Below are 26,352 nucleotides of genomic sequence, written 5' to 3' on the forward strand. Positions count from 1 at the left end.
TCATCCCCCCGTCTCTCCTCTACCCCGTGCCTTGTACCTGTCTCTGTGTCTCACTTCTCCTGCCGAGTAATGTACATGCATCCATCACACAGCTCGTGGGTACACTGTAGGCAAGTGATCGACTCTGCATAATGTTTTGACACACGCACACGCACACCATCTGTGCGTTTATGCTTTTTTTGCCTTGCATTGGAGGGGGTGGGGGAGAGGCGTGCATGCCTGCCTGCCGCTGCGTTGCGTGATGAGGCTTGGAATGGTGCTTTTGGTTTCAGGTCTGGGGTTGGTACGAGGGTGAGGTTAGGGGTTTTTTGGGGTAAGGTAGGATGGAGTTTGAATGAATGGTAGTAGGATGTGGATGGGTCACGTGGATGGAATGAGGGAAATTATTAGATGGATGGAATAGAGAAGTGTTAGTTTGTTTGTGGTGAGTATAGGGTGAGATATTAGTTTTTTGACTATTTGCTTTGCCTTTTTTTGGTGTTTCTTAGGACGATGTAAACGGACTGCCTATTACACTGCATCGCACGTATCGTTCTACAGTTTGTAGATTATGGTAATGTCCCTGTAGTGTATGTTGTCTCTTTTTCGAAAATACTGATATCATTATGCGTGAAGTGTTTCCTGTGGTCGCAGAAGTCGTTTGGTTTGGAGCTTTCAAGACGCTGCTCCCATAATCAGCATGCAGCCCCGCCACCAGCTGCACCTTCAGCTTTCTACACGCATCGTTTTGCACCGCTGTACACAGCTTCTACTAGTTGCATCATCTTCGGCTCCTTTAACTTGAATATATCGCCGCTTTTATGCTTGAACTGCTCATACACGCATAATCGTCTTACGAGGTCGTTTGGGCTCAGCTGATGCGGGCTGACTATGGCTTTGCTTCTTCTTGTCAACCTCTACCTTGCCCATCTCGTGACATACTATTTCTACCGCCTCTACCGCCTCTACCACTCTGCCCGCAAGACCGGCCTACGCCTCATAATCTGCCCGCTCACGCCGTACACCCCACAATGGCAACTGGCTACCACACTACTTGGACCCGTCCTGCGACGATTTCGCTGGTTTAGGGCTATCGATTGGACCTGTGCCTGGCACGATGACGATAAGCTGCATCGAGAGTTGGGAAGTTGCTTCATCGTTGTTTCCCCGGGCCATAATGTTCTGTGCACAAGCGATCCCAAGACAATCGAGCATGTGTTGCGGAAGTGGAGGGACTTTGTGAAGCCCGATAACGTGAATGGTGGGTAGTATCAGGGAATATTGAGATGTCGTGAGCTAATCCACGAGAATAGAGATTCTGGGTACGTTTGGACAGAATGTAGATACGGTGAGTATTCCATCTGGGAAATTGTGGATATCTGGATACCGCTGATATCATTTAGTCTAATGGCGATGACTGGACCCGCCACCGCAAACTCACCGCGCCTTGCTTCAGTGAGCGTGCTTCGACCATCGTCTGGGGTGAGGCACTCCAGCAATCAGAAGTCCTGCTTGCCAAATGGCTCTCATCGTCCAACACAGAGACCACCAGCATGATAAAAGATACAAGTACACTGGCCTTGAATGTCATCTCCTCCGTCGCATTTGAGAATCATCAAGTCAACAAGCCGACCTCGGGACATGCCTTGTCGTTAAGAGATTCGCTGGTGACTGTGATGAGCACATCCATCTCGCCAGCGCTAGAGGGCATCATGCCATGGCTAAAATCATCCGGCCTGCAGCTTCTACTTCCTGCCAGTGTCAAGAAGCTTCTGCTAGCTATGAGCGAATTTAGCCAGTACATGGATGAGATTGTTGCGAGAGAGCGCGAGAAAACAGCGGCGAGCGAGGAGACAAGGAGTCATCTGAACTTGATTAGTACCTTGATCAGGGCAAGTGATGAAGCGAAGAGTAATGGGACTCAGACAAAAACCCGTTTATCCGATATAGAACTAAGAGGCAACATCTTCATCTTCACAGTCGGAGGCCTAGAATCGACCGCTATTACGCTCTCATATGCTCTGGCATTACTAGCAGTGAATCCTGAAGTGCAAAGCTGGGTTGTCGAGGAGTTGGATGAAGTGCTGAGCAATGCAACAGAATTGGAATACTCTAGAGTCTTCCCGATGCTAAAGCGGGTAATGGCAGTCATGGTGATTCCACTCTTCTATTCTTAAATAAACCGAGGTAAGTCTATAAGCTAATCACACATGTAGTATGAAACCCTCCGCCTCTACGGCCCAAGTCCACCCCTCCCTCGGGCACCAGCGACGCCTAATCTCGACATACCCATCTCCAGCCACAACTCTACTTCCTCCTCAGCCAATTCACCTGCCACAATCACCCTCCCGCCAAACACACAACTGATGCTGAACTCCTGGGCATCCCACACATCCGCAGCTCACTTCTCCAACCCCAAACTCTGGAACCCAAAGCGCTGGATACATACATCCCCGACTGCCTCCTCCCTAGCTGCCGAGAAACTCATGCATCCTACTTCTGAATCTGGATTCTATGCCTGGGGCTCTGGACCGAGGATTTGTCCTGGTATGAAATTTAGTCAGGTTGAGTTTACTGCTGTGTTGGCTTCGGTTTTGAGGAGAGTGAGGGTGGAGACTGTTGTAGATGAACGCGAGCAAGAGGGAAAGAGGGAGGAGAAAGCAAGGCAGAGGGTGTTGAGTGTTTTGCGGGATTCGTGTGCGGAGCCGTTGCTGTTGCATGTAAGGCGGCCAGAGCAGCTGTCTGTTAGGATTGTTGAGCGTTAGGAAGCTGGTAGGGTGTGGGAAAGTTCAGCACGGGTTTTTCTAGTAGCAGTGTTAGGAAGGCTACTAGTATGTCGGGTGAGAATTGAGTATCACACGATTTTCCTTTACAGTGATTAAAAGTGAACTAAATTGGATTGATGACTTGGGCTAAATTCTCAAAAGGCCTGGTTAGTGGCAGGTCAAACCACAAAACAATTCCCAGGACCCAAAATCTATTGCATATATATATTGTTCAATCATACAGCCGTGTCCACGACAAACGCCCTGGATTGGCATCCATCGTTGCCAACGCAACATGTCCAACATCTGCTTCGCTCTGCACGTCTCCAACTCTCACACGAACATCTCGCAAAGCACGGGCAGTCTCCAAGCCGCTGAGATGAGACGAAACACGTCCTTTGAAGTACGGATTATCGCGCGCAGAAACCGAAACAAAGCCCAGGATATCCGGTGTGCGCGTTACAATGCCCAAAATCATCGAGAGATTCGCTGCCATTAAGAGAACAAGACAGATAGCCATGGTCAACACCGCAAGTTTGATGTGGCAGACGTAACGCAAGCCTTTGTACTCGGCCACAAGCATAGTTGTTGTATTCCACGTGCGTTCCGAGACGATAGCGCTCTCTTTCGTGAGGCCATCCATGCGCACCACATTGCCGATTGTGAAGTCCCAGAACGTGTTGATTGCTATCTGCAGATTCCTATTGAAATAGGATATGTCGAGGAGCGACAGGTCGATCCAGTCGGCGAAGGCTTCGGGGTCTAGGTTGGGATCCAGTATCCACCGCTCAATTAGCTCGTTCCCAAACTCGATTTCCTGCGTGGTGCTGACATCTACGCCGGGCATCTGGTCGGCTATTGCTTTGAAGATGGAGAGTGGCGTGATGCCATGCCAAAGGTCGCTGCCCCCTCGGTCAACATTGCGTATTGCTCGGACGCTGCAGGACTTGTCGTAGCAAGAGACTTTCGATTCGACAACGACGGGTGCGGCAATGCATGGGATGGAGACCACACTGCGTGTAGTGAGGTTTGAATCTCTTCTTGATTGGTATACAAAGAAGACCTCAGCCTTAGTACTGTTTTTTTCGTTGACGATCAAGTCAAATGAGGGGCTTCGAGGTTTGATGGCGTCTCCTAGGGTGGTTGTATTTGGAAATTCCCATTGCCATGGGCTGGAAAGGGCACCTCTGTTATTGGAGGTACAATTGATATTCCAGTAGTGCGTTACAAGATTGAAGGATGCGTTGCCCGTCTCAGGCACTCCAGCAATGGGAATACCGAAGACGGATGTGTAGCGGACGTCCGTGTCATTTATGACTTGATGCCAATCATAGTCTGCTACCTCGGTGGAATACGTGTTCAGGGCATTGATATCTGGAATTTTAACCTTGCCAAATAAGTCCATAGGATTCCCTAGTCGGTGTCGCGAAGTCTGTATAGCAGTCATGAAGAGAGGAGCAAAGAAGGGCGAAGCTGATCCATTGCCTGGCTTGCGAAAGAGTGCCGTTGCGTTGGCGTATTTTTCAATGGAGTAGTAGAGTATTGTCGAGTTGAAGGTATTCACTTGTGGTTCAGTCGTTAAGAGCCGCAGCGAGGCTTGACCGCCTAGTGGTGAAAGCAGCCAAGCTAGTAGAACGGAGCAACCTAGAAAGTCGACACGCCGGAGACCGACTTGCCTCTCCAAGGTCGAGAATATGGACTGGCAGCCTATGAGTCGCTCCAAAACCTGGTAAAAGTCAGCCTGATGAGACCATTATCTTGACTTGATGAAGCGCTTACTCCGATTGTAGTGCCACGCTCCGCCTTGTAAAGCCCCAATCGCCGAAGTAGTTTGCCGAGAATGGCGGCATAGATAATGGGAAAGATGGTGGGCGAAAGCAATGTGATTGACTTTACGTCACTGCCATACGACGAGATTGGTTTGCCATTGAGCCCAATGCACAGGCCGGCAATTACTTTGAAAAGAGTCAGTTTGAGTCACTCAATGAGACTTGCATGACATGTTCGAACTTACTGAAGAAGAAGACCGGACCAAGAGTCAAGACCGCGTCGACAGCCCCATGACCGACGAAGTACCACGAGGAATATGTATTTCTTGATAGTGACCCGACTCTAATTTTCTCGTTCACTTCTACCGTACGCTGCGTTCGATCTAGAGGAACCACTCTATCCAGAAGTGGAATTTCCGACAACGAGTTCGCGTCCGCTTCAATCGTGGACACTGCTTTGTGAGCCTCTGGAATCGATTTGTGTGATGCAATTGGCATGTCTGGGGGGTTTCAAGTGCAGCATAGATTCGCGAGTATTTGTTTGTCGTGGAAATGGGTCGTCTCGGGCGAGGGTGTAGAAGCATGATGAGTTTGTATGTGCGGAATGTGAGATACAAGCCATACTTGCAGTGACACAACTAAAAATGCGGCTGACAGGCGCACACGGCGTTGTCTAGATCTGTGATACGGCCTTGATTTTGCTGCAAGTCTGCGCTAAGGTACGTCGTCGCGGATCAGTAAGCTCGGTCAAAGTTTGAGAAAAGCCCACCGTCCTTCCCAGCAAACCATTGGTAAAGAGCAGATTAGCCGGCCATACAGCGATAATGGGGGCTTACAACTCACCGGGGAAAGAAAGCAAGATCATTTGCCCAACTAGAAAACCTACATGCAGACTCCTTGACTCAGCTGCGGCTGAACATGATCTTCGGATCATCTCTACGGAATGATAAATCGATGATGCAGAATCTCTAGGCAACATTCATTAAACTGCACTGGTTTTCAAATTCAAAAGACAACATTGGCTTGATATTATCATATAGATCTTGATTCTTTGTTCGCGAGAGAAAGCTGCGACTGAACGTAGCTGCGCGACTGCAACAAACAACGATTTTTTAGACGTCTCTCAACGTTTAGCTAGCTAGAATTCAAGGAAAAATAGACGATGGGGGAATATAAGACTGGTGATTGAGTTCGAGGTTCGCGGCCAACGACAAAACGATACGTCATGTATTTCGCAAACAGCAGGAGCGAGCAACGGCCGCCGACCGCAAAAAGAAAAATAGAAGCAAGGTTGAAGGTATTTTTATCCTAGTATGTTCTAGAGCTTTCTCTCCTCTGAATGCGGCAATAGGAGAAGCTGAAGATTGTTGAAGATCTTGCATCAACATGGGAGAAATTCAAAGTGGACAAAGAAAGAAGAAAAATACCAAACCGCAAAGCACAATAGTCTTGCACTAAAAATGACGGTAAAGAACCTAGACGAAAACGCTGGAAACCAAACCCAATATCAATGGAAAGGATACCAAAACCTCTTCAGCAACGATGTGTTCTACAGCATCTCCCCCTCCTCATCCAAACCCCCTTCATCCTCTTCGTCCCAGTCGACATCAGCAGCCGCCTCATCCGCTCTCCGCTGCACCTCCTTCAACCCGCTCATCTCCTCGACCCACCCCCTCTCGTTAAGCGCCCTTTGCACGAAATCCCACGGATCCGCCTCGTAGCATGCAATCACTTTGTCGCTACACGCTGAGCAGCAGTCGTAGGGTGTGCCTTCGACTTGGAGATTGGAGAAGGTGGAAAGGTAGCCGCGGATTGTGTGGGGGATTATACCGAGGGGGTGCTGGAAGGGTGCTGGTAAGGATGGGTGGGAAGGAGATGGTGGGTCTCTTTGTTGTTGTTGGTGTGAGGGAGGTGGTGCGCGGGATTTTGACGGGTGTTGAAGTATGCTAACGAGCAGCTCGACGAGTAAGCTGGAGGCGAGAGGTGCGACTCCGGGGCGGGTTACTGTGCACTGTTGATCGAGGGTTGCGTTACTAAGGGACTGTGCATTGTTGTTAGCTACCGTTCGTAGGTGTACCGTTCGTACGTGGGTATAGAGTACGACTTACATCTGCGGGTGCTACAACATCGTTGCAAAAGTAACACCCCAATTCCACTTCATCAGCTCGCGTGGTTTTCAAGCCATGCCGCATGATAACATAGGTGTCGAACCCTAGAGCAGCGTTGAGAACAATCTTTCCTGCAGCCTTGCCCATGACTGTCGGCAACCATCTGCTCTCCCTTGTGTCCATGAGCAGGAAAATAGCGTCATGTTCGTTGACTAGCTTCTTCAACTTATCGAAATCTGCCTTCGTCTTCGCACTATCCGTCATCGGGTGGCCAAGCATAGGGACCTCCATTACATGACCCGTCGCGTCCACACCTGGGTAAATCTCTTCCAACGCTTCGGCAGCCCTTTCAGCCTTCTTCGCGCCACCTTGGAGACAGTCTTTGAAATCGAACAAAGGCTGCCGCACGGGATTCGAAAAACTGACTGTAGCATTGTCGATAAATGTGATCTTGCGCACGCCCCAGCCCATCAATGTTCGCGATACGTAGGTACCCAATGTACCCGCGCCAAGCAGTAGGCATTTACAGTTCTTGATTACGTCTAGGTCGATAGTGGGTGCGATGCGCCACTTGATGAGCTTGAGGTTGAGGTCCACTGCCTGATCGGCTAGTTTGCGCTCGTCCATGTACTCAGAAAGGTCGACATTTCGGGAGGTTAGTTTTCCGGCCTCTGTTCGTTCCCAGCCCGTCACCTTGGGTAGTTTTGGAGTCCGGGGACGGGTGTCAGGCTCATCTGAAGATGTGGATGCCGCATCTGGGGTGGGGTCTGATCGTAGCTGCAGGATTAGGGAATTCGGTTGGTCCCGTCGCAAGTGGGTATCACGATAGGACAGGATCTGGGCTTCGTTCAGGTGCCATCGATGCCGTATGAGTATGAGCAGATTCCTTAGTGGCCACCCAGGGTTCTCGTCGTATGTTGAAGGATCCGCGAAACAAATGAAGCGATCATCTTTGTCCACATCACTGAAGAAGCCCTTCTCGTACGCTGCGAGCTTAGCGATGGCCCACGTATATCCAAACTCTTCCAAAGGTGTAACGGGTGTCTTCGGTCGTTCGTCGGGGTCGCCTCCTCCGCGCACGCGTTTTGCCAGGAAGAAGCCTCTTTGACGGACGTCTGAGCTGTATCTCCATGTCTGTACCGCGTCTACGAGGTATGTGGTCTCTCTCGCCTGCAGCCTGCTTGCCTGTCCTACTTGTTTCCACTGTGGGTCTGACTGTATCGCGGGGAAGCCGAAGTGGTAGGTGAACTTGTACTTTTTGAGATTGGCGAAGATGATGGCCGTGAAGGAGGAGAGGAGGGAGGGGCATTCGTAGATGGAGCCGTCGTGTATCGCTTCCCATATCTAGGGTGTGTCAAAGAGTGCGTCTTAGTGTTCCATTAGCAGAACGTACTGTTTGCGCGCATCTTTCGAGTATAGCTGTGCGATCGAGATTCTTGTAGTCTTCTATGGTGTTGCAGTTCTTGATGATACCTTCAGCGCGGCAGTACGTTGGTGGAGCGCTGCAAATGTGTCTTGTTAGCGACTTCGGTCTACTTCAGGCGCTAGAAGTCTACATACTCGTCCGATGTCAGCGCGTTGGGATGGATCTGAATGCGCATGGAGCGCGAAGAGTGGTCTCCTGCTCGCACCTCGTACAGTCCGAGTACCTTACGCGCCGAGTCGTCGAGCTTGTCATGGTTGATTTTGATATGTGCAAGCGCTGCATAGAACTGTACGTCGACGTCGCTTTGCCACGGCGCGAACCTGAGCATGGCCATTGTGATGCTGAGGGTGAGGGCGGGGTACCCGAGATGATGATGGGGATGGTGCTACTACTGAGGTTCGCCGGTGCCTAGCAAAGTACTAGCATGGAGGCTGAGAGCGGTAAATACGGGAGTCACAGGCGCTGGTCTGGAGAGTTGTGCACGTGAGAGTGTTGGTCAGGCACGCAGCATAGTGAATGTCTTGTGCTGAAGGCAGCTCTCGTCTCACACCCCGCCTATGTCATCCCATGCCATCAGGTGGGGCACGAGTTCCACCTTCCGTTCCGCGTTCCTGCAGCGGCACAAGGCGCTAGCAACACCAGCTCCCGCTCTCTGTATGTATTCATGTATTCAGCGTCTTTCGTCAAGTCACACACTCTCACCAAAGCTACTTGGTCGTCATGCTTATCGGCGTGTGCGGAGGCAAGAACGTCGCCAACAACCCCCAACACCTGCTGACGCCACCCAGGAATATGCGCCGGCAAGTCCTCGATAGCCTCCTATCTCGTTGAGGAGCACAACTTCACACGGATACGTTTAGCACGAGCTGTTGCGACACCGGCAGTAGAGAAATCAGCGTCCGACGCACATGTCCCTTCTGCTGAGCCGGGCCCCACCGAGTCGCAACACACGTTTCCTGATGTTGATGCTTTACTCGACTTTGTCACACTGAGATGGAGAGAGCGATGGGTCACAACAGACATATGGGATGACAAAGTAGTCGATGCACTGCTGAGACGGCCATTCTTCCTTCTCGTTAGCGTAGACGCGCCCGTGAGCGTACGATGGCAGCGATTTAAAGACCGCTGTGCTGCGAACCAACTCACTCCGCCTACGCTCGAGGACTTCGTTCTGCGCAACGACGCACACTTGTTCGCACCCGGCACTGGCCTTAGCGCCTTGTTCCAACGCGCACAGCTGAAGTTGTTGAACTCATCCACATCCATCGCCTCGTTACGCGATGCCATACGCTCACTAGACCTCACCAACGAAGCGCGCCTGCGCCCGAGTTGGGACCAATACTTTATGCAGTTGGCAGATTTGGCAGCGCACAGGAGCAATTGCATGAAGAGGAGGGTTGGCTGTTGCATAGTCCGCGGAAAGCGTGTAATCAGCACAGGCTACAACGGTACACCGCGAGGCATGACCAATTGCAACGAAGGTGGATGTATGTGATCCCTTCACCCCTTCTATTGACTCCGCTTACCAAATTAGGCCCTCGCTGCAACAATGCTGCAAAAGGCGGCGCCGGCCTCTCTACCTGTCTTTGTCTCCACGCCGAAGAAAACGCCCTCCTCGAAGCGGGCCGCGATCGCATCGGCGAGAATGCCACCCTGTACTGCAACACCTGCCCATGCCTGACCTGCAGTGTCAAAATCGCTCAAGTTGGCATAAGCGAAGTCGTCTACAACCAAGGCTATATGGTCGATACCAAGACGGCGGAAATTTTCGCTGAGAGCGGGGTGCGGTTACGACAGTTTTCCCCACCGACAGGGGGATTGGTCGACCTCTCGCTCGGTGTAGCTTTAGGGACGAGTGACAAGAGCAAAGTTGACGATGTGCGCGCAGTATTTGAGGACGACAAGTTCGTGCGGCCACTGAGATACTGGAGATAGATTGTATCAGAACACATTATGTCGGCAATTAAAGAAAGCTACACACGACGTCCACAAGACCACCGAATTCGAGCCCGAAGAACCGACCATTATACTGCATTTCTCCAAGTTTACATCTGAGTTCCTCTCTCCGTTTGGATTAAATCCTGTAGCCCTCCCAACGCCATCTACCCTACTACCTCCCCACTAACCCTAACCCTCTTCTCCCCCTTCCTCTTCTTCAACGCCCCCTTCCCAAAGTATCTCAAAAACCCCAACTTGGCCGTCCACCCACCTACCCCCAACCCCGTCCTTATTCTCTGCCCTTTACTAAAGTCATTCTCCGGCCAAACCTCCTTCCTCCCCAGCTGCTTATCCAACACGCCCGTCGGCCCACCAACGTATTTCTTGAACCCAAAAAGCCCCTTGCCTTTCTGCCGGGGGTCGGAAGCAGGATACTCTGCGTCGCCCCATCGGCCGCGGAAGGAGAGGAAGGATACGGGCACCGGCGTAGATGCAGATGAGGCGTAGGCTGTGAACGTTCCTGCGGGAGGGAGGGAGTTTGAGGTAGAAGAAGGAGTAGATGAAGGGGTGGTGTACGAGTACGCGTAGGAAGTCAAGGTCGGATCGTACAGCGGCCCGTCGTCTGTTTCGTCCACGAGGAGAAAAGGCACAGGGAGGTTAAGGTTTGGAAGTGTGTGGTCGTGAGTTCCGGGCGTGGGGTAGATTGCGTGAGAGCCGTTTGCTATGTAGAGGATAGGCTATCATTCGTAGAGGGTAAAAGCGTTAGTGTGTATAATAGAAAGAGAAAATGGTAGAAGAGACGAGGGGGGTGTGTAGCGTACCCGTTTCCCAGAGCTATCTTTCTTCAAGCAAGAGAAAGTGTATGCTTCGCCGTTGGAATGCTGTGATAACCATACAGCTTTAGGCACCCCGTTCTTGAAGCGAATCATGTTATGTTCCCAGTCTCCAACGTGGTCGCCTACACGTCTCTGTTAGCTAACTAGCGGGTTCGTCATTTCCCACGGGTGAGAAAGGGATAATAACGCACCGAGCTGTTTCTCCAACACAACGCCACCCCAGTTAAACGCGAAGAAGTAGAAGTAAAATGCATCCACTATTCCATCTCCTTTATCTACTACAACGATCACACCTGTCTTCTCCTCACCGGTTCCTCCGTTGGCATCTGTCTCGACTCCTTTCAACCACTTCGGATCAGTCGTGATGTCGTCGTTGCTGGTCAGGTAGACATCACTGCCGCCGTTTGCCCCGATGGAATTTAGCTGATCGAGGTTGTCAAGAGAAAGGGGTGGAGATGGTATTGAGACGGGCTTGAAGTCGACTTCTGGGTGGGTGTTGATGAGCTGTGCAGCTATAGAGGACGGCTGGTACGGATCGCGAGAGAAGAGGTGGAGAAGTGGTGCTTTGATAGATAGTCAGTGGTTTGATGGAAAAGAGCAAACGAAAGATGCCAATGAGAAGGAGTATTGGTGAGTGCCAAACTTGAGCACTTGTTAGATTGGCAGTGATTCTTTCACACATACCGTGATCCAGAATGTACTGTGGTACTCCTGCCAACACCACTGTAGTAGCATCTTTCTTATCCTCAGTCATGTTCAAAGCGATGCGCGAATATTTACGGCGTCAGAAAGACGACTGTCAGTGACTATAGATACTGTCGCATCAGCAACAGTGATTCAAACCTGGTGTTTTTGCCCTCGTTTTGTTCGCACGTAAACAGTATTGCCTTCCATGGTTGACTGATGCTTGCAAGTTTCACCTGTGACTCGCTCGCAATATCGTGAAGTGACAGGAGTTTCCGAAAGAAGAAGGAACGTGTTGTACTATGAAATTTAGTGTGTCTGATCTTCGAAGTCTTCAAAAACGTGCGGGATTGATTTGCCCGGACGTTGTTTCCTTCAAAATTGACAACCTCCCATGATAGAACTGCTGGGCTGCGAAGAAGTATGGTGTCGAGATGATGATATCGTCTGACCATGTCCACACTGTCATGAACTCCACAATTTAATGCATCTATGTATCTTGCGGTTAGAAATATTGAGCTATCGACTCGTTTGGACATGTTTGGGTGTTGGAGCTGGCAACCTTCGCCAGTAGCTTCGACAGTCTAGTCTATTCACTGAAACTCCGAGTTTGACAGTGCACATGGTCCACTTCGTGCAGAGACAGTAACCTCCACTCTTTCAATTTTCGAGGTGTTCGCATCGCGAAACGGCACTTGCAAGATCGAGCTGCCACGGAAATGCGCGTGCTTCGCTGTTGGCCCCTAAACGCGCCACAGCGGAACGCAAACGTCGCCATAACCCATGGACCGAATAATATATCACCGCAAACTGACGAGTTCGGCTGAACAGTGGTCAGCATCTGTATGGAAGACTGGCTGACATGTGGTAAAGGGCGTGGCGCCCACGCGAGTTGGATTACACGCACCTGCCAACGCTAGCGCGAGATCACGATCTTGGTTGATTGGTTGGACGAGTATCTGCCATGCGGCCACCCCCTTGCACAGTCAGACTGGCAGCTTGATGACACATAATCCTAAGTTGGTGGATGACTTCCAGCCTCGACGAGGCGATCGGCGGGCTATCATCTATGCTGCGGCCCTTGTGCAATATGCAGTTGTTGGCATTAGACTATGCTGCTATACCTGATTTGGTCCAATACGAACGAGGCCGTTAGCGTCAACGAGGTCTATATCTAAAGAAGCGTATGCAATAATGGATAGAAGTAGAATAGGTGGAGGTATCGATGTGCTGTTTCCCTCTTCCGATTCGGAACTTCGATAATGTAAGCCCTGCGCATGGGAATGATGTTAGAAATAGCTCCTGCGTTTGCATGGAAGCATTGCCGTGGCCACGGAATATTCCACAGACCAGACCATGTCCTCCCTGCAGTCTGACAGAGTTGTCGCGTGGCGCTGCACTTGGTTAGAAGTCTATCGCAAACGAGGAACCACAAAGTAGACATACGATGTCAGCACGGCAGTGGTTTCATATGTGCTTGAAGGAATCACTCAGACTTAGTAACACGGCTCCTAATCCGTCAAGGATAAACTGGCCTATTACGATAGGGAGGGATTGTAACGCATGGATATGTTGGGCTGTGCTGCATGGGGATTGTATGCGAAGGCCGTAAGCAGAGCGCAGGCGTTGGCGAAGTCCGCAACGCCATCTGAGAGGTGCCAGTTGTATGTATCGAAGCTTTCTCTAGACGTGGCAAAATGCTGACTTGTTTCGAGGAATTTTGGAACAAGAACTGGCTCGACAATCGTGTACCTGAATAGTCGCAGCGGGCTGAGACAGTAAAAGTTAATCTTCGAGTGTAAAGCGATATAGACTTGGAGGAGATTTCTCAATCCAGGTATCGAGAAATGGTTGAAGATGTGTCTAGTAATAGCAGTAGTACAATTAATCTAAATTTTGGTGCAATAACGAGCTTGCCAATCAGCACCGCTGATGTCTATAGTTCCTAGATGATGAGATGTGGTGGTGAAGTTGTCATCCGCGGACTGTGCGACTTCTTGGACGGTTCATCTCTCCGAGAGCCGAGTACAACTTCCGAGACAATGTCTTCGAATATAGGTCCTTGCTGCATGAACAGATATATCTTCATGCTAGATCCTCTCCCGCCCGGGGACTGCGACACACAATTTTGTCGAATATAACTCCTAGTCGAGCTAAATGATGATCGCGCATGTTGAATGTTCGACGCATGGTGACGAACGAAAGCGCGTATGCGGACTCGGTGTCTGAGAGGCAGGTAATGGATGCGTGTTGCTCTGCCATGGTCTAGTAAGAACAGTACCGTTAGCCAAATGAATAACAAGTCGAGAGAGTTGTCACAAGAAATTGGCTAATGGACATAGTTTTGCCTCCTTAATATTTACCTCTTCTGGCGGTTTTGATCAATTTGATCCTAGCTCTGTATGATCCTCCTCCAGTCTTTCCGTTGTTGAAGGTCTAATATCTGCCGCGCAGTGTCCGCGAGGGTCTGCTCGGCGGAATGGTATTGCGAAAGACCCAGTATAGTGGCAGTGAGATGTATATCAGCGAAAGGAACAGACGGGTCCTCTACAAAGGAACGATACGCTGGTGTTCCATTCGTTTGCACGCGGCCCTGGAACCCGGGAAAGCAAGCGACGAGAAAGCTTGCGATTTCAGACCCCGAGGGCATGATTCCCGCTGAAATAAGGAAACGTTTGTTGCTAGCATGGGTCATATATGCTGCACGAACACTGGCAAGAGCAAGGTCCTAGGCGAGGTATTAGAATGAAGTGTTCACCAGATGGACTGTCTGACGCGGACTTACTCGGACATCTAAGAATTGAGCGATGCCGTAAGGCGGCGATTCCATCGCTTCCCGATGTTCGTTGCTACAAATGTTCCATATACGCCGATTTGCCTCGATCAGATCTGATGAGGTCTCTAGAAGGCCCACCGTCGGGCCGTATACGCTCGGTGCAGTAATCCAGACGTTATCGAACGGAGCGTTGGACTCCCTCATCCACCTCAACACTGCGTCGTGGATGATGTTGTCACTCGCTTGACTTGTCGCCAGAATGTATTCGGGATCAACGACGGTAGAGCCATGGATTGCGTTAGCAGCTCCCCGAGAGCTTCGCTCGATTTGCGGATCAATCAGCCACCGCGCGTAGGGTGTGAGTGAAGTTACAATGACCACTCGTTTTACCTCCCTCGCAACCTCCTGCAGCGATTTCAGGAAGCCGATCACAGTTGTAGTTTCGAGATTGATGAATCTTGCCAGGCAGTCCGCTTCCTCCGATGGATTGGCCGTAACGGTATGGATTACGGTGTGAAAAGGGTCGCCATAGTCACTCAGCGCATTATCGAAAGCCCCTGGTACAGTTGACTCCTCCTCAGGGACTACTGTGAGGTCCAATGTGCCTTGGCGATGCTGATGCTGAATTGCGTAGGCTCTTTCTGGCGATCCCACAACTGCCCGAACAGATGAGTTGTTGTCGGAGAGCAGAAGGTTCAAGATGTGCGATCCCGCGAGGCTATCAGCACCTGTTAGCAGAATACGCCGTCTGGGCATCTTTGAATTGCCGCAGCAAAGGCCAAACGCAGTCCGAAAGAGACGCGATTCGGTGGCAACAAGGAGACTTGTTTCGATAAGGGTCGATTGTCAATGTGAGGGTCGCGTTTTCAATGCCGTGAATTAGAACGTGATGATGTGCTTTTCAGACTAAGAGCATTGACAGCCTGGCAGCCTTGAGAGGAAAGTCAGTCAGCAGCTTGTTTTCTAGGCGTGAGCACAAGCCCAAGCTTAGGTTTTTGAAGCAGGGCCCAGCCATCCCGCTGTCATACTTGGTCCTAACTTGTCAACTGGAAAGACAGCCAATGATATGAGAGGATTTACGCGGAAACCAACAGGTATAAGTGGGTGTGTCAGGTTGAATGGGTGCCTATCTACCGACGTTAGCACCGATGATCCTGCTCACTGTGCTTTTTCTAGCGAAAAGGAGCAACCGACCGTACGGAGCAGGAAGAGACCGATGAGGTTAAAAGTTTCAGCGAGGCCATATCGAGGTAGTAAGTATCTGTTAGGAAGAAGGTCATTTTGATCACTATATGAAAGCGCCCAGTGATCGGACAGGTTTTCGTAACGTGATGATGCTATAAAATGCTGAGATCGTCCAGGGTGTGTACTTTCCTACTCAAAGGGCACATGGAGTACAGGCATCATGTCAGCATGCGTGGCAGACCAGCAGTACGGTCCCGCGATCGTTTCATCCCTCCAGAACGAACGGCCTACTGGCAGGCCTGCATAGTATATCCCGAATTGAACCTATTTGGCGAATTCGGCTCCGACTGTTTGTAGCGTCTAGAGATACTAGCCCTAGTTAGTATACTTTTAGAATGTGAGCCTCAAGTTTAGTGCATGACCCTCGACATTCCTAGTGGTAACGATCCGAACCTAGTCTTGAGCCGATTCTTTTGCCGCGTCAAGGCTGCCCCATGCCCTCTAGCAAGTTATGCGAGATATAGCTTATTGACGAACAACATTCAGCGGGTAGTTTTGCTGAAGAAGGGTGCTCAACGCCTTCAACTCTCGCATCGAGTAGGAGACAGCGAAACCCGAAGCCCAATTTCTAGCGGAAAACCAAGAAACGCACAGATGGCATGTTGTTCGTTGTTCGGGGGCCGAAATATCTTAGCTGCAGTTGACTCTGGAATTGGCTGGTGTCCGCGGTTGTAGCTCCGCTGAACAACAAAGGACGCTGAACATGCTGACAGCGCTCTCGTGGAAGTGAATTCTTGGCTTGCATGTTGGGCCTAAAAGGCAGGCATCGGTATAATATCGCATGGGCCTGAAAGCTTGAGGGAAGAATGGAGTGCATGTCATACGAGGAGAGAAGGCTTGGGGCATGCGGGGCGAAAATGATCGGTGTGAGGTGCTTGCCGCGTTGAGACAATGAGGAAGGAGGCATGGATGAGCCACGCAACGTCGGCCAATTCATCTCAGACCAGGGAAATAAGAAAATAAGTTGCGTTGAGCTAACGATGGGAAAGTTGAGGGTATAGTAGTTGGTACGCCCTCCGATCCTTGGTAGGCGAATGGAAAGATCCGGGGCATGCACGTCACCTATCAACTGACATTAGCATCCCAAAGGGCGCTATGAAAAGCGAGGGAGTTGTATCGCACGCTGTGGTTTAAATTCGTCGTCTTGGTTGTCACTTGGATCATGTATCATTACTATGCCGGCTGCGCTGTGTCAGACTGTCTATGCTACTATGGTACAAAGCCTCAGGAAAGCCATCGGAAGTGCTACGTCTTCAATGCTTCATCGTCTGCCTTGGCTAAGAGCCGTTTAGCTCACTCCAGTAGCGACGCCTGGTTGGTGTACAACACATCAACAACGTTGCTGAGCTTCTCAATGGTCCCCAGCGCCGCATCATAGCCCTGGTCACGCTCGGACTCGTCGTAGACGATGAGGCACCCGGCACCCTGATCTAGAACTCCGATGATAACCTTGTCTAGGATCATCTGCGAGAGCTTGCGCTCGACCTGTACCATGTCGAGTCCGACCATCTTCGCGACATGGTCAATCTCTACCCTACTAAAGGGCTCGATCACCTTGATAAGATTCTGCTCTAACATGTTGTCGTACAAGCGCCGGAGATGGCTTGTGATGAAGCGGTCGCTCCCAAGCTGCTGACGGTACTCGGTCAAGGCTGTTTCGTACTCCTCCAGACTGCGGTTCGTGTGCGCTCGCGCTACGGCCTTCATCGCGTCTAACCGCTTCCCGGCGTACTTGATGGCGTGCTTCGAGGCCATGAGTGATGACACATCGTCCCCAAGGTTGAGCATGATCTTGCAGAGCAGCATGTACTGGAGGGCTGACGTCGCCTTCTGCTCCTCATCCTGCGAGTGGTATCCCTCCATAGCCTCGATGAAGTACGAAAAGGACGTGTTGAAGTCACCGTCCTCTGCATGCAGCATGCCACTCTGCATGTCCAGTCCTGCCTGTAGCAATGGCGGGGTGTAGACTGACGCGGCTGATGTTCGTGCGGAGGTGAGCGCGGCGCGGCCTTTCGGGATGTTGCCTAACGCATGGTAAACCCTCGACTCTAGAAGTTGTACCTCGACTAGGACCAGCTTGTCGTCCAGGCGCTTCAGCTCCTTGAGCAGACTGTTGATAAGGGCCAAGGCCTCGTAGTAGGACTGCTTTGCCATGTACAGGGAGACGAGCCGAGTTTCCAAATTTTGCCGTAGGAAGCCCCTCCGCTCGGACACAGCCCACTCTATGCATGATTTTGTGACTTCGATTTGGGTGTCGGTGGTGTTTGGGATGGCAGTGAAGAGGTCAAGGAGCTGTCGGACTGCGCATTGTCAGTGTCTTGCTCAGGCATGGAAGAGCATGCGCGGGGGCTTACCCAGCTTCGCTGTCTTTGCTTTGGCGAACGAGGACAGCACTGAACGCGCCTGCCGTACCAGCTCCGCCAGGGCATCAACTCGCTTCTGATCGCGGAACAGCTCCCCCAGTCCGACCAAGGCGGTCTCGTAGTTCTTGATGGCGGTCTCGTTGGAGCCCGGGTCTGTGGAGAGCACATCTTTGTATATCTTCTCGGCCTGGGAGGCATCTGACTTGGCCAGCTTCTGCGCCTCCGCTATCCGTGTGCTCGTGTCGGCGACGGCCATGTTGGGGTTATGGAGTGTGGATGTTTTCAGAGAGCGTTCTTGGAGGCAGGTAGAGGAGCGGGATGAGACACGGTATAGGCGGCGAGGTGGCGTAGTTTGGTTTATATTTGGTGATGGCCAAAGCTACACAGGGCTACTACCAGCTGCTCTCTCACCCAGAGAAGCGGCGGCGGTGATCGGTGATCGGTGATCGGTGGTTGGAGTTAATCCGCCCCGCCCTGGGCTTGGCGCATGCACCGCGGCCAACGATGTTTATTTACATGGTTACATGGCCTGAACGCGCGAGGTTACGAATAAGGAGCGAGCATAGCAAAAGCAATGCGCTGCTAACAGCCACGGCCTCATCCTTCCATCTCGTAATTGAGCCGCGCAGGCTCTCGATTGGCGCAAGTGGCGCCAAGTAGATGCATCCGCTCTCGCGCTTTGGCTGCCCGGGCGACGGCTGAGTTGGCAGTCGCGATCGTCATGTCATTGGTGGCCTGTGCCTTCCCAAAACAATAACACTGGGCTAAGCTATCAACAGCCCCCCAGCCGCCACCCTGCACTCCGGCTTCTCATCTCAACACACCATCACAGTCACGATATCACGAACTATAATATACCCCGGCGCGCTGGCTCGCTGACTGAAGCTGTGCAACACTCGACCTCGCCCTGCTATTACTGTCCACTCTACTTGGAGACGACGCGCCTAGTCTTCGGCTCGAATCTGCTCTTCATTCCAAGCCTACCATTTTGGGTTGCACATTAAACCAAACCACACAAGATGCCTTCCACAGACAGGGAAGACTCCCGGGACCGGGAACTCGTCAGGCACTCACATTCTTTCGATTCGAGAATGATTCCCATGTATGTCTTCCTATCCTCAAGTCCCTCTGCGCGTAAACATGCGCAAAGATGCGACTAACACGGCACCTCAGGTGGGACAGCTCTGACCCTGACAGGGCACCTCCACCACTCCCATTGAATCCGGGCTCCCCTAACCTCACTACTCGCCCAAACACCTCAGCAGCTATCATGCAGGCCGCCAAAGCCCTCGAAGAGAGGGCGCGAGAGAGCTTACCGGCAAGCTCCTACACGACTAATCCAATGCCACAAAAGTCACCTGAGCGATCTCTGATCAAAGGCACACAGCACAAGCGCATGCAGTCGCTACAACCCGGCAGCGTCCGTGATCTTCGCAGTTATCTCGACACACGGTCACCAGACCGATCTCCAGAGCGCTCCCCAGAACGACCTAGCACGAGAGGTGGTACTCCCGCGCGCGATCTGGATAGAGATTATTTCGGTAGAGAGGCCGACTCGAGCCCTACACGAATGACTACCCCGACCCCAGCAACTCGCCTCGAGTTCAAGGACACTCCCGCGCTGCGGCCCAGCCATCGGTCTATTCTTGGGGAGAACACCCCGCCGTCTGCGACCATGATGGCCCTGCAGAATATGACGATCCCTCCACACATGCTTGACCCACCACTATCAAATGTCAACAACTCATCTGCACGATCCCCCCCACCCGCGGGGCAATCATTGGACTCCATTTCAACCCAACTCCTCAGCATAAACACAATCGTGTCCAGTTTGCAAAAGGACATGTCGCAACTAAGTCGCCGCAGCAAAGACAACGCTACCGATCTCATTAGCTTGAAAGAGGCCACCAACACACGAGATGAGGATATCCGCAAGTCGCTCAAGGACCTCTTAATCACAATGTCTCAGAAGCAACAGGCTGCTGCGGCTGCAGCTGCCGCACAGGGCGACGCCTCCCGTTCCAGCAGCCTGAACCTCCAAGACCCTCACATGACTCCCACCAAACAGTTCACCTTCCCACGGATGCCATCACCCAGTGGCTGGGCAGACGAGCGTGTTGGTAGCCCTAACCCGTACTCTGTCGAGGGCGCAGCGAGTGTGGCAATGCTGGAGAAGATTATTCGCGAGATGGTAACCAAGGATGGCCAGGAACGCTTGATCGCTAGTCTACAGAAGCTCGTGGACAAGGCAACCGGAGACACCGCTAAGAAGGTGACTGAATTGGTCGAGTTTGTCAAGCAAGGCTCCACCGGCAGCACCTTCGTATCTCCTGTGGCACCAGGATTAGCATCTTTCCAGACCCCTCCAGGAGCGGGCGCCCTTACACGAACGATGTCGGAAGCATTTTCAGTCAACAATGCTGCCGACAGCAACAAGGCCTATGCTAGCCCAAAGGCTGCCGACTTCGTCAGCGATGAGATGTTGAAGTTCTTGCGTAAGATCAAAGACAGCGTTGCCGAGTCTGGATGCGTTACTATGGCCACCAAAACGCTGGTCCAGGATCTACGAGGCGAAGTTCTTGGAATGGGACGCGAACTAGCTCGTAAGGTCGAAGCCGCAGAGCAGTCAAGATCAATCGAACCTGGCGCTGGCTCAGATCAGGCAAACCAGGAAATCAACGCCATTGTCCAGGAGGGCCTAGCAAGCCTTAAGGAGCACATGGATAAGGTCATGCGTGACAGGAGACGACAATCCGTCTCATCCATCGTCACGCGTAACACTGTCGACAGCACCGAAGTTTACGACGTAGTCAAGCAAACATTGGCAGAACGTGGACTGGACCAATACTCTACCCAAGGCGCATCTCTGGACAAGGAAGCAATCATAAGTGCGGTGCGAGAGGCATATGACAACGTCGAGATGAAGCCGAATGTCGAGATCCAACAGTTTGGTCTGGAAAGGGATGAGATTCTGCAATGCCTTCGTGAAGGGCTCCAAGATTTCAACGGTTCCGGTGCTGTCACCAAGGAGGAGATTGAGGAGATTATACACGATTCGCTGCAGCAAATGCGACTCCCGCCACCAATCAACGAGGCTCACGAGATACGTGAAGAGATCCTGATGACTGTTCGCGAATGCCTGGAGGACCTAAAACCATCTCTTGCATCTAACCATGCTTCATCTGACGGCATGTCCAAAGAACTGCTTGTCTCCGTCATCAAGGAGGCTCTCATTGAACATCAACCGAACTTGGAGGTAGATATTCCTCCAGAGGCCATTTATGATGCTGTTTTAGCAGGCCTCGAATCATCCAGGCCTCAAATCGAAGCTCAGAATGGCGCAGTTATGCAGCGTCTCCAAGCATTGGTCGACGACATGCATTCCGAGTTCAAAGCCTACTCCTCAGCAAACGGCCGCGATACCGAACAAGTTCTGGATGCCCTTCGAGATGGACTTGATAATGTCCGCGCTGAGATCCAAGCATCCACTTCCCAGAACCGAGATCTTCCACAGAGCGAAGAGATTGTGGATAATATTAGGGCCGAGCTTGAGAAGCTTCGTGAGAATATCGAAGGGTATGTTGCAGAAGGACCTCGTGGAGATCAGGCGTGGAACCGAGGAGATATGGTGTCATACATCAAGTCTGAGTTCGAACATCTGCATGAGGAGTTGACGTCACAATTCCTGCCAACCGCTCAGGATAAAGAGGAACTCCTTGCCGCCATCAACACCGGATTCGACGAAATGAAATCGCAAGTTGCGCTCCGCGATGACGCTCCTGAATCCAGCGAGGAGATCAATGAAGCCATGAAGCACGAATTTGACCAACTCAAAGAGGTCCTCTTGGGCGACACCGCTTCGAACAAGAATGATGTCTTTGAGGTGCTTCAAGCTGGTTTCGACGGACTCCATGTCCTCGTTGGCGAAAAGGGAAGCTCAAGTTCGTCCAGTGAAGAGGTCTTGTTGTCGATCAAGGAGGAATTTGAGCATCTGCGCGAAACCCTGGGCGGATCCCTTGTCCGGTCCGGTGGAGAAACTGGTCAGGACGACATGATTGACGCGGTGCGGGAAATGATTGACGGATTACGGTCTTCGCAAGATTCCGCCTCGAAGGCAAACGTCGCTTTGATACAGGTCGAATTGGAGGCTCTAAAAGACTCGTTTGGTAATGCCCTCGTTCCAACCTCAGGCGACGAGAAGACCAAGCTATTGGAGGCAGTCGCAGCAGGTCTGGAGGATGTGAAGATGAGCTTGAAGTCTGCCGGCGTAAGCGACGAACTTCTGGAAGCTTTCCGTGGTGAACTCGAGCATCTACGTCATTCAGATGGTCTGACTAGACAACACTCACGCGCCGATACCGAAGAAGTCCTGGAGGCTGTCCGCCTTGGCCTCGATGACCTACGGTCGCACATGGAGAAAAAGCTGGATAGCCCTGACCGCCAAATGTCTGCCACTGGCGAAATCATTGACGCTATGAACGATGGCCTCGAAGGGTTGCGGGCAGATGTCACCCGACTGTCCGACAAACCGGTAGACATGACAGTTTCCTACGAGATCCTGGACACGCTCAAGGAGGGTTTGGCTGCCTTGCGCGAGGACGTTGCCCAGCTCAAGTTCGGAACTCAGGACATGGGTGCTAATGCTAACGAAGATGCTCCTCCGACTGGAAATGAAGTCGTCCTTGCCGAAGATTTACAACACGTACAAGAAACCTCTCGTGAAGTAGTTGAAGAAACCACCGAGGAACCTGTTCAGGAAACCTCGCAACCGCACGACATTGCCAGAATGGAGCTCATCTTAACTCAGATCCAAGACAAAGTGGAAGCCATGGACGCCAACATTCAGAGCCCGAACCTAGCGCCAGAGCTCGTTGTTCCCGCTGGTTCGGCGATGAAGGAAGATCTTGCCGTTATCGAGGAGCTGCTCAAGGACGTCCAGGCTGCTGTTCTGGTCTTGCAGGACCGCGAAATGCCACCGCCGACTCTAGAGGGCATCGCCAGGAAGGAGGACACTGATGCCATTGAGACACTTCTTGCAAACACCAAGGCTAAAATCGAGGAGATCATCCTTCCCGACCCCGAGACAATGGTTACAAAGGAGAACCTAGACGATGTCGAGCTAGTCGTACGAACCACGTCGGAGGCATTAGAGGCTCTCGCGAAGAAGATTGAAGACGAAGGAGCTACAAAGGCTGACGTCACCGTGGTCCAGGTGATTGCCGATGACATTAAGCTGGCCTTGGACGAAATGAAAGCCGCAAAACCCGATGACGAAGATGATCCCAAAGCCACCAAAGCGGATATAGACGCTGTAACTCTGCTCGTTGATGATCTCAAAGCAAAGTTGGATGATTTGAGGATTCCTAACCCTGACGAGCTACCATCGAAGGCCGAAGTCGAGCAACTTACTGGACTGATCCACGACTTCCGCGATAGTCATGACAAGCTACGGGACACATACGAGGAGGATATTATGAAGACAGCCCGGAATTTTGACGACCGGAAGCTGGAGGCTGAGGCTGCTGTGGAGAGCATCGCAGAAGTCAAGACAGCCTTGGACGAGATGAGGGCAGAGATTAAATCGACCCTCATCGAGGGTAGCCCTCTAGAGAGCTTGCAGGAGTCCTTCAAGACACTAGAAGAGACCATCGGTACCAACAACGTCACTGCAGACGTGAAGGAACTTATGGAGACTGTTTCTAGGGAATTTGAGCGCGCTCATGGATCCATCGAAGGCCTGCAGAATGACCATTCTGAGAAGTCAGCACTCCACCTCGAAAAGCACGACGAGGTCAAAGTGGCCATCATTGCCGGCTTCACTGAGCAGCTTGACGACAAGTTCAATGTTCTAATGGCCAAGTATGACGACGCTCAACTTTTGGCTGACGAGCAAGCTAGAGTGATGAAGGAAAAGAGCGAGGAGCAGGAGAAGATTCTGGAGAGCACCAAGACCATGGCCGATGAACTTCGCCTTACTATTGATACACTTGGCGCATCCATTGCGGGGATGAACGATCGGGTCGAGGAAGCTACTACAAAGTGGTCGACCGACTCTACCACCGTGTTTGGTAAGATCGACGAGACTATGGCGAAGTTCGAGGAGCAGAAGCTAGATGAAAAAACGGAGCACTCCCATACTCGCGACGAGATTAAGAACGTTGAGACCATTTTCACCAATCTTCAGGACAACATCACGGAGTACCATCCCAAATTCATGGTAGCGCTGCGGGAGATCGAGGCTTTAGTGAAGGCTCACTACGACCACGCCCAAAAAACGAAAGAGGAACACGATGAGCAAACCCGAACCTGGAACGAGGAGGCTCAAAGCCGATCCGAAGAATTACATGCTCACTTCGCAAACCTACCCAAGCTTCTACCGGCTCCGGCACCGACTATCGAGCCCCAGGAAAAATACGACGATGCACCAGTTCAGGAGAAGCTTGACAAGCTTCTTGCCATCGAACCGACAAATACGTATGACGATGCTGTGGTTCAAGAGAAGCTTGACAAGCTCCTTGGTCATGCTGATGAGGCTGGCAAGGCAGTGAACCACCTTGAAAGGCTGGACGAGATTCACGCTCAGGTCAAGATCACTGCTGCTGAAGTGAGCGAGTTTGTTGCCAAGCAGACCCAACTCATCACAGACGGTAATGAGTCCAAGGAGCGGGAAGCGGATGAGCTTGCCCTACTCATCGAACGCAGGTCAACTCAGAAGGATCAGCTAGAGATAGACCTCGAGAGCTTGAGGGCCGAGAAAGCTGCTCAGAAGGAGCGGCTCGATGCGGACATTCAAGCTATGAAGGCTGAAAAAGAGCAGGTTATGCAGGAGTTGAAGGAAGAGAAGGAACGGGTCATGGCAGAGCTCAAGGAAGAAAAGGAACAAGCCATGCTTGAGATCAAAGAAGAGAAGGACTCACTCTTAGTGGTTGTCGCAGCACTACAAGTGGAACGTGAGAACCTTGCGAACCAGAAGGTGCGCCTTACTGGTGAAGTGTCTTCTCTTCACACAGCTCTCGAGATCCGACGGGAAGAGTTGCACTTCATGGACGCTAAGGCTGATGCCCTTGAGCGTCGAATCCTGAACGGTATCATGGACCATTCACGGGCTCTGATGATGGCCAAGGGGGGCTCCAAGAGTCCTACCAAAGTCAAAAAGCGTTTGGGAGCCGATGTCCCTAACGACGACACCAAACTGATGCCTCCTCCGAGCACGGCTGCCAACGGAATTTCTCTCGCTCTGAAGCCTCGCCCTGCTATTCGCCGCAATGGCCAGCCTGCCAACCCAGCACAGCGTCGCATTCTGTCGCTCAGCCAAATCAGTGGCAACGCACCTACCGGGGCTCAGGCTTACCCTACTTCTGTTCCCCTAATGAACACCAACAGTGGCTTGAAGCGCAGTCACTCCGTCAAGACAACAAATTACGCGCGCAAAGGCTCATGGGGTGGCCGCCCTAGCGGTGCCGTTGTAAACAAGGAGAACGGTCCGCTCCACGAAGAGGACGAGACCGAGACTGAGCACAACGCGCTAGCAACAATCCCTCAATCGATCATCGAAGAGGACAGGCAGAGCGAGACCGGAACTGAGCGCCGCTACAGCATCGATAGCCGCTCTTACGCTGAGAGCTACGCAGAGGGCGAGACGCCTGGCTACGACGGCCGCTCAAGCTTCGGTGGCACAGGTAGCGACTACACCTATGCTTCTGGGTCATCCTACATGACTGGTAGCGACATTGACCATGATCGCCGCACCTCATACGGCTCCACAGCGGCCCGCTCCGCCGCCCATGGCGAGGGGGAGGGCGAGGAAGATATCGATGAGGACATTGAACACTCTGATGCCGAGCAAGCCGAAGATGACGAGCCTACCGCAACTATCAACCCATCAGAAGTCTCCACTGCTACGGAGGGCAGTGAGATTGTTATGCCGACGCACTCAGAGATTGATCGTGCGGTCGAGGCAGTGAAGGCGGAGATGAAGGATAACTTCGCCGCGCCGAGCGATTCTGGTGTTGGCACAGATTTGCCGACTGCAGCGTTTGGAAATGAGTCGGAGATTGATGCGGATTACTTCCGTCGCGCAGCAGAGGAGGAGAGCACGGTTGGTTGAGCGGTGTGAGGGTGGGATTTTGACTCGCCCTTTCGGGCATTGGAGTGAGCATTGGCGGCTTGTGTGATCCGGGTGGATTCGTATATTATTGGTATAAGAAGGCGTTTGTTTGAACATACTTTAGGTCTTGGGGTTGGAGTTGGAGGGTATCAGGTTCTTGGTGTTTTTCCTTTCCTTGGGCGGGATATTGGATTGGAGTACACTTGCTAGTTTTGATGTCGGTCGTCCGATTATGATCATGTTCTTAATTGAAATGAAGTTTTCTCGTTCTAACTTATTTTGTTCCTCTACATTCGTGTCTTGCGCTTTTCTATGCATATTGGTAAACGTGAAATGTGGCTGAGGTAGAACAGGAC

The 26,352-nt window shown here is 51.7% G+C and overlaps 8 protein-coding genes across 8 annotated transcripts; 3 read left to right on the top strand and 5 right to left on the bottom strand.

Annotated features, from left to right (window-relative positions):
• Positions 1 to 870: 870 nt before the first annotated feature.
• Positions 871 to 2,744, top strand: K460DRAFT_403964 (cytochrome P450; the record flags this gene model as incomplete). The annotated part of the gene is made up of 4 exons (XM_040936679.1): positions 871 to 1,240; positions 1,293 to 1,327; positions 1,383 to 2,132; positions 2,196 to 2,744. 4 exons carry the CDS (start codon positions 871 to 873, stop codon positions 2,742 to 2,744), a joined length of 1,704 nt encoding a protein of 567 aa, XP_040791255.1.
• A 116-nt stretch (positions 2,745 to 2,860) lies between these two features.
• On the bottom strand, positions 2,861 to 4,709 carry K460DRAFT_427888 (uncharacterized protein; the record flags this gene model as incomplete). Its single annotated transcript, XM_040938279.1, has 3 exons — positions 2,861 to 3,779; positions 3,822 to 4,470; positions 4,524 to 4,709. Coding segments are annotated over 3 exons (1,638 nt in total), but the record flags the coding sequence as incomplete, so codon positions are not given.
• A 1,353-nt stretch (positions 4,710 to 6,062) lies between these two features.
• On the bottom strand, positions 6,063 to 8,560 carry K460DRAFT_335090 (autophagy-related protein 7; the record flags this gene model as incomplete). Its single annotated transcript, XM_040930935.1, has 4 exons — positions 8,182 to 8,560; positions 8,015 to 8,123; positions 6,622 to 7,965; positions 6,063 to 6,554 (listed from the first exon to the last, which is right to left on the bottom strand). Exons 1-4 carry the CDS (start codon positions 8,379 to 8,381, stop codon positions 6,063 to 6,065), a joined length of 2,145 nt encoding a protein of 714 aa, XP_040791257.1. The 5' UTR covers positions 8,382 to 8,560.
• A 118-nt stretch (positions 8,561 to 8,678) lies between these two features.
• On the top strand, positions 8,679 to 10,354 carry K460DRAFT_79859 (uncharacterized protein). Its single transcript, XM_040938696.1, has 3 exons — positions 8,679 to 8,789; positions 8,836 to 9,534; positions 9,582 to 10,354. Exons 1-3 carry the CDS (start codon positions 8,768 to 8,770, stop codon positions 9,980 to 9,982), a joined length of 1,122 nt encoding a protein of 373 aa, XP_040791258.1. The 5' UTR covers positions 8,679 to 8,767; the 3' UTR covers positions 9,983 to 10,354.
• On the bottom strand, positions 10,150 to 11,575 carry K460DRAFT_278395 (uncharacterized protein; the record flags this gene model as incomplete). The annotated part of the gene is made up of 4 exons (XM_040928251.1): positions 10,150 to 10,722; positions 10,807 to 10,951; positions 10,988 to 11,384; positions 11,506 to 11,575. The coding sequence occupies 4 exons, from the start codon at positions 11,573 to 11,575 to the stop codon at positions 10,150 to 10,152; spliced, it is 1,185 nt and encodes a 394-aa protein (XP_040791259.1).
• A 2,322-nt stretch (positions 11,576 to 13,897) lies between these two features.
• Positions 13,898 to 15,037, bottom strand: K460DRAFT_281260 (NAD(P)-binding protein; the record flags this gene model as incomplete). The annotated part of the gene is made up of 2 exons (XM_040928477.1): positions 13,898 to 14,233; positions 14,291 to 15,037. 2 exons carry the CDS (start codon positions 15,035 to 15,037, stop codon positions 13,898 to 13,900), a joined length of 1,083 nt encoding a protein of 360 aa, XP_040791260.1.
• A 1,534-nt stretch (positions 15,038 to 16,571) lies between these two features.
• Positions 16,572 to 18,265, bottom strand: K460DRAFT_415215 (PCI-domain-containing protein). Its single transcript, XM_040937724.1, has 2 exons — positions 17,881 to 18,265; positions 16,572 to 17,826 (listed from the first exon to the last, which is right to left on the bottom strand). The coding sequence occupies exons 1-2, from the start codon at positions 18,143 to 18,145 to the stop codon at positions 16,820 to 16,822; spliced, it is 1,272 nt and encodes a 423-aa protein (XP_040791261.1). The 5' UTR covers positions 18,146 to 18,265; the 3' UTR covers positions 16,572 to 16,819.
• A 309-nt stretch (positions 18,266 to 18,574) lies between these two features.
• On the top strand, positions 18,575 to 26,344 carry K460DRAFT_335101 (uncharacterized protein). The gene is made up of 2 exons (XM_040930936.1): positions 18,575 to 18,991; positions 19,063 to 26,344. Exons 1-2 carry the CDS (start codon positions 18,909 to 18,911, stop codon positions 25,994 to 25,996), a joined length of 7,017 nt encoding a protein of 2,338 aa, XP_040791262.1. The 5' UTR covers positions 18,575 to 18,908; the 3' UTR covers positions 25,997 to 26,344.
• Positions 26,345 to 26,352: the final 8 nt, after the last annotated feature.

Source organism: Cucurbitaria berberidis (genome assembly GCF_010015615.1).
Source record: "Cucurbitaria berberidis CBS 394.84 unplaced genomic scaffold K460scaffold_2, whole genome shotgun sequence".
Lineage (NCBI taxonomy): Eukaryota > Fungi > Ascomycota > Dothideomycetes > Pleosporales > Cucurbitariaceae > Cucurbitaria > Cucurbitaria berberidis.

Excerpts from the sequence above, each read along its gene's own strand:
- K460DRAFT_79859 (XM_040938696.1), top strand. The coding sequence starts at position 8,768 with ATGCTTATCGGCGTGTGCGGAG. Across the intron at positions 8,790-8,835 it reads GCTTATCGGCGTGTGCGGAG|GAATATGCGCCGGCAAGTCC; the intron begins GCAAGAACGTCG and ends GACGCCACCCAG. Across the intron at positions 9,535-9,581 it reads CAATTGCAACGAAGGTGGAT|GCCCTCGCTGCAACAATGCT; the intron begins GTATGTGATCCC and ends TTACCAAATTAG.
- K460DRAFT_415215 (XM_040937724.1), bottom strand. The coding sequence starts at position 18,145 with ATGGCCGTCGCCGACACGAGCACACGGATAGCGGAGGCGCAGAAGCTG. Across the intron at positions 17,827-17,880 it reads AGCAAAGACAGCGAAGCTGG|TCCGACAGCTCCTTGACCTC; the intron begins GTAAGCCCCCGC and ends GACAATGCGCAG.
- K460DRAFT_335101 (XM_040930936.1), top strand. The coding sequence starts at position 18,909 with ATGCCTTCCACAGACAGGGAAGACTCCCGGGACCGGGAACTCGTCAGG. Across the intron at positions 18,992-19,062 it reads GATTCGAGAATGATTCCCAT|GTGGGACAGCTCTGACCCTG; the intron begins GTATGTCTTCCT and ends ACGGCACCTCAG.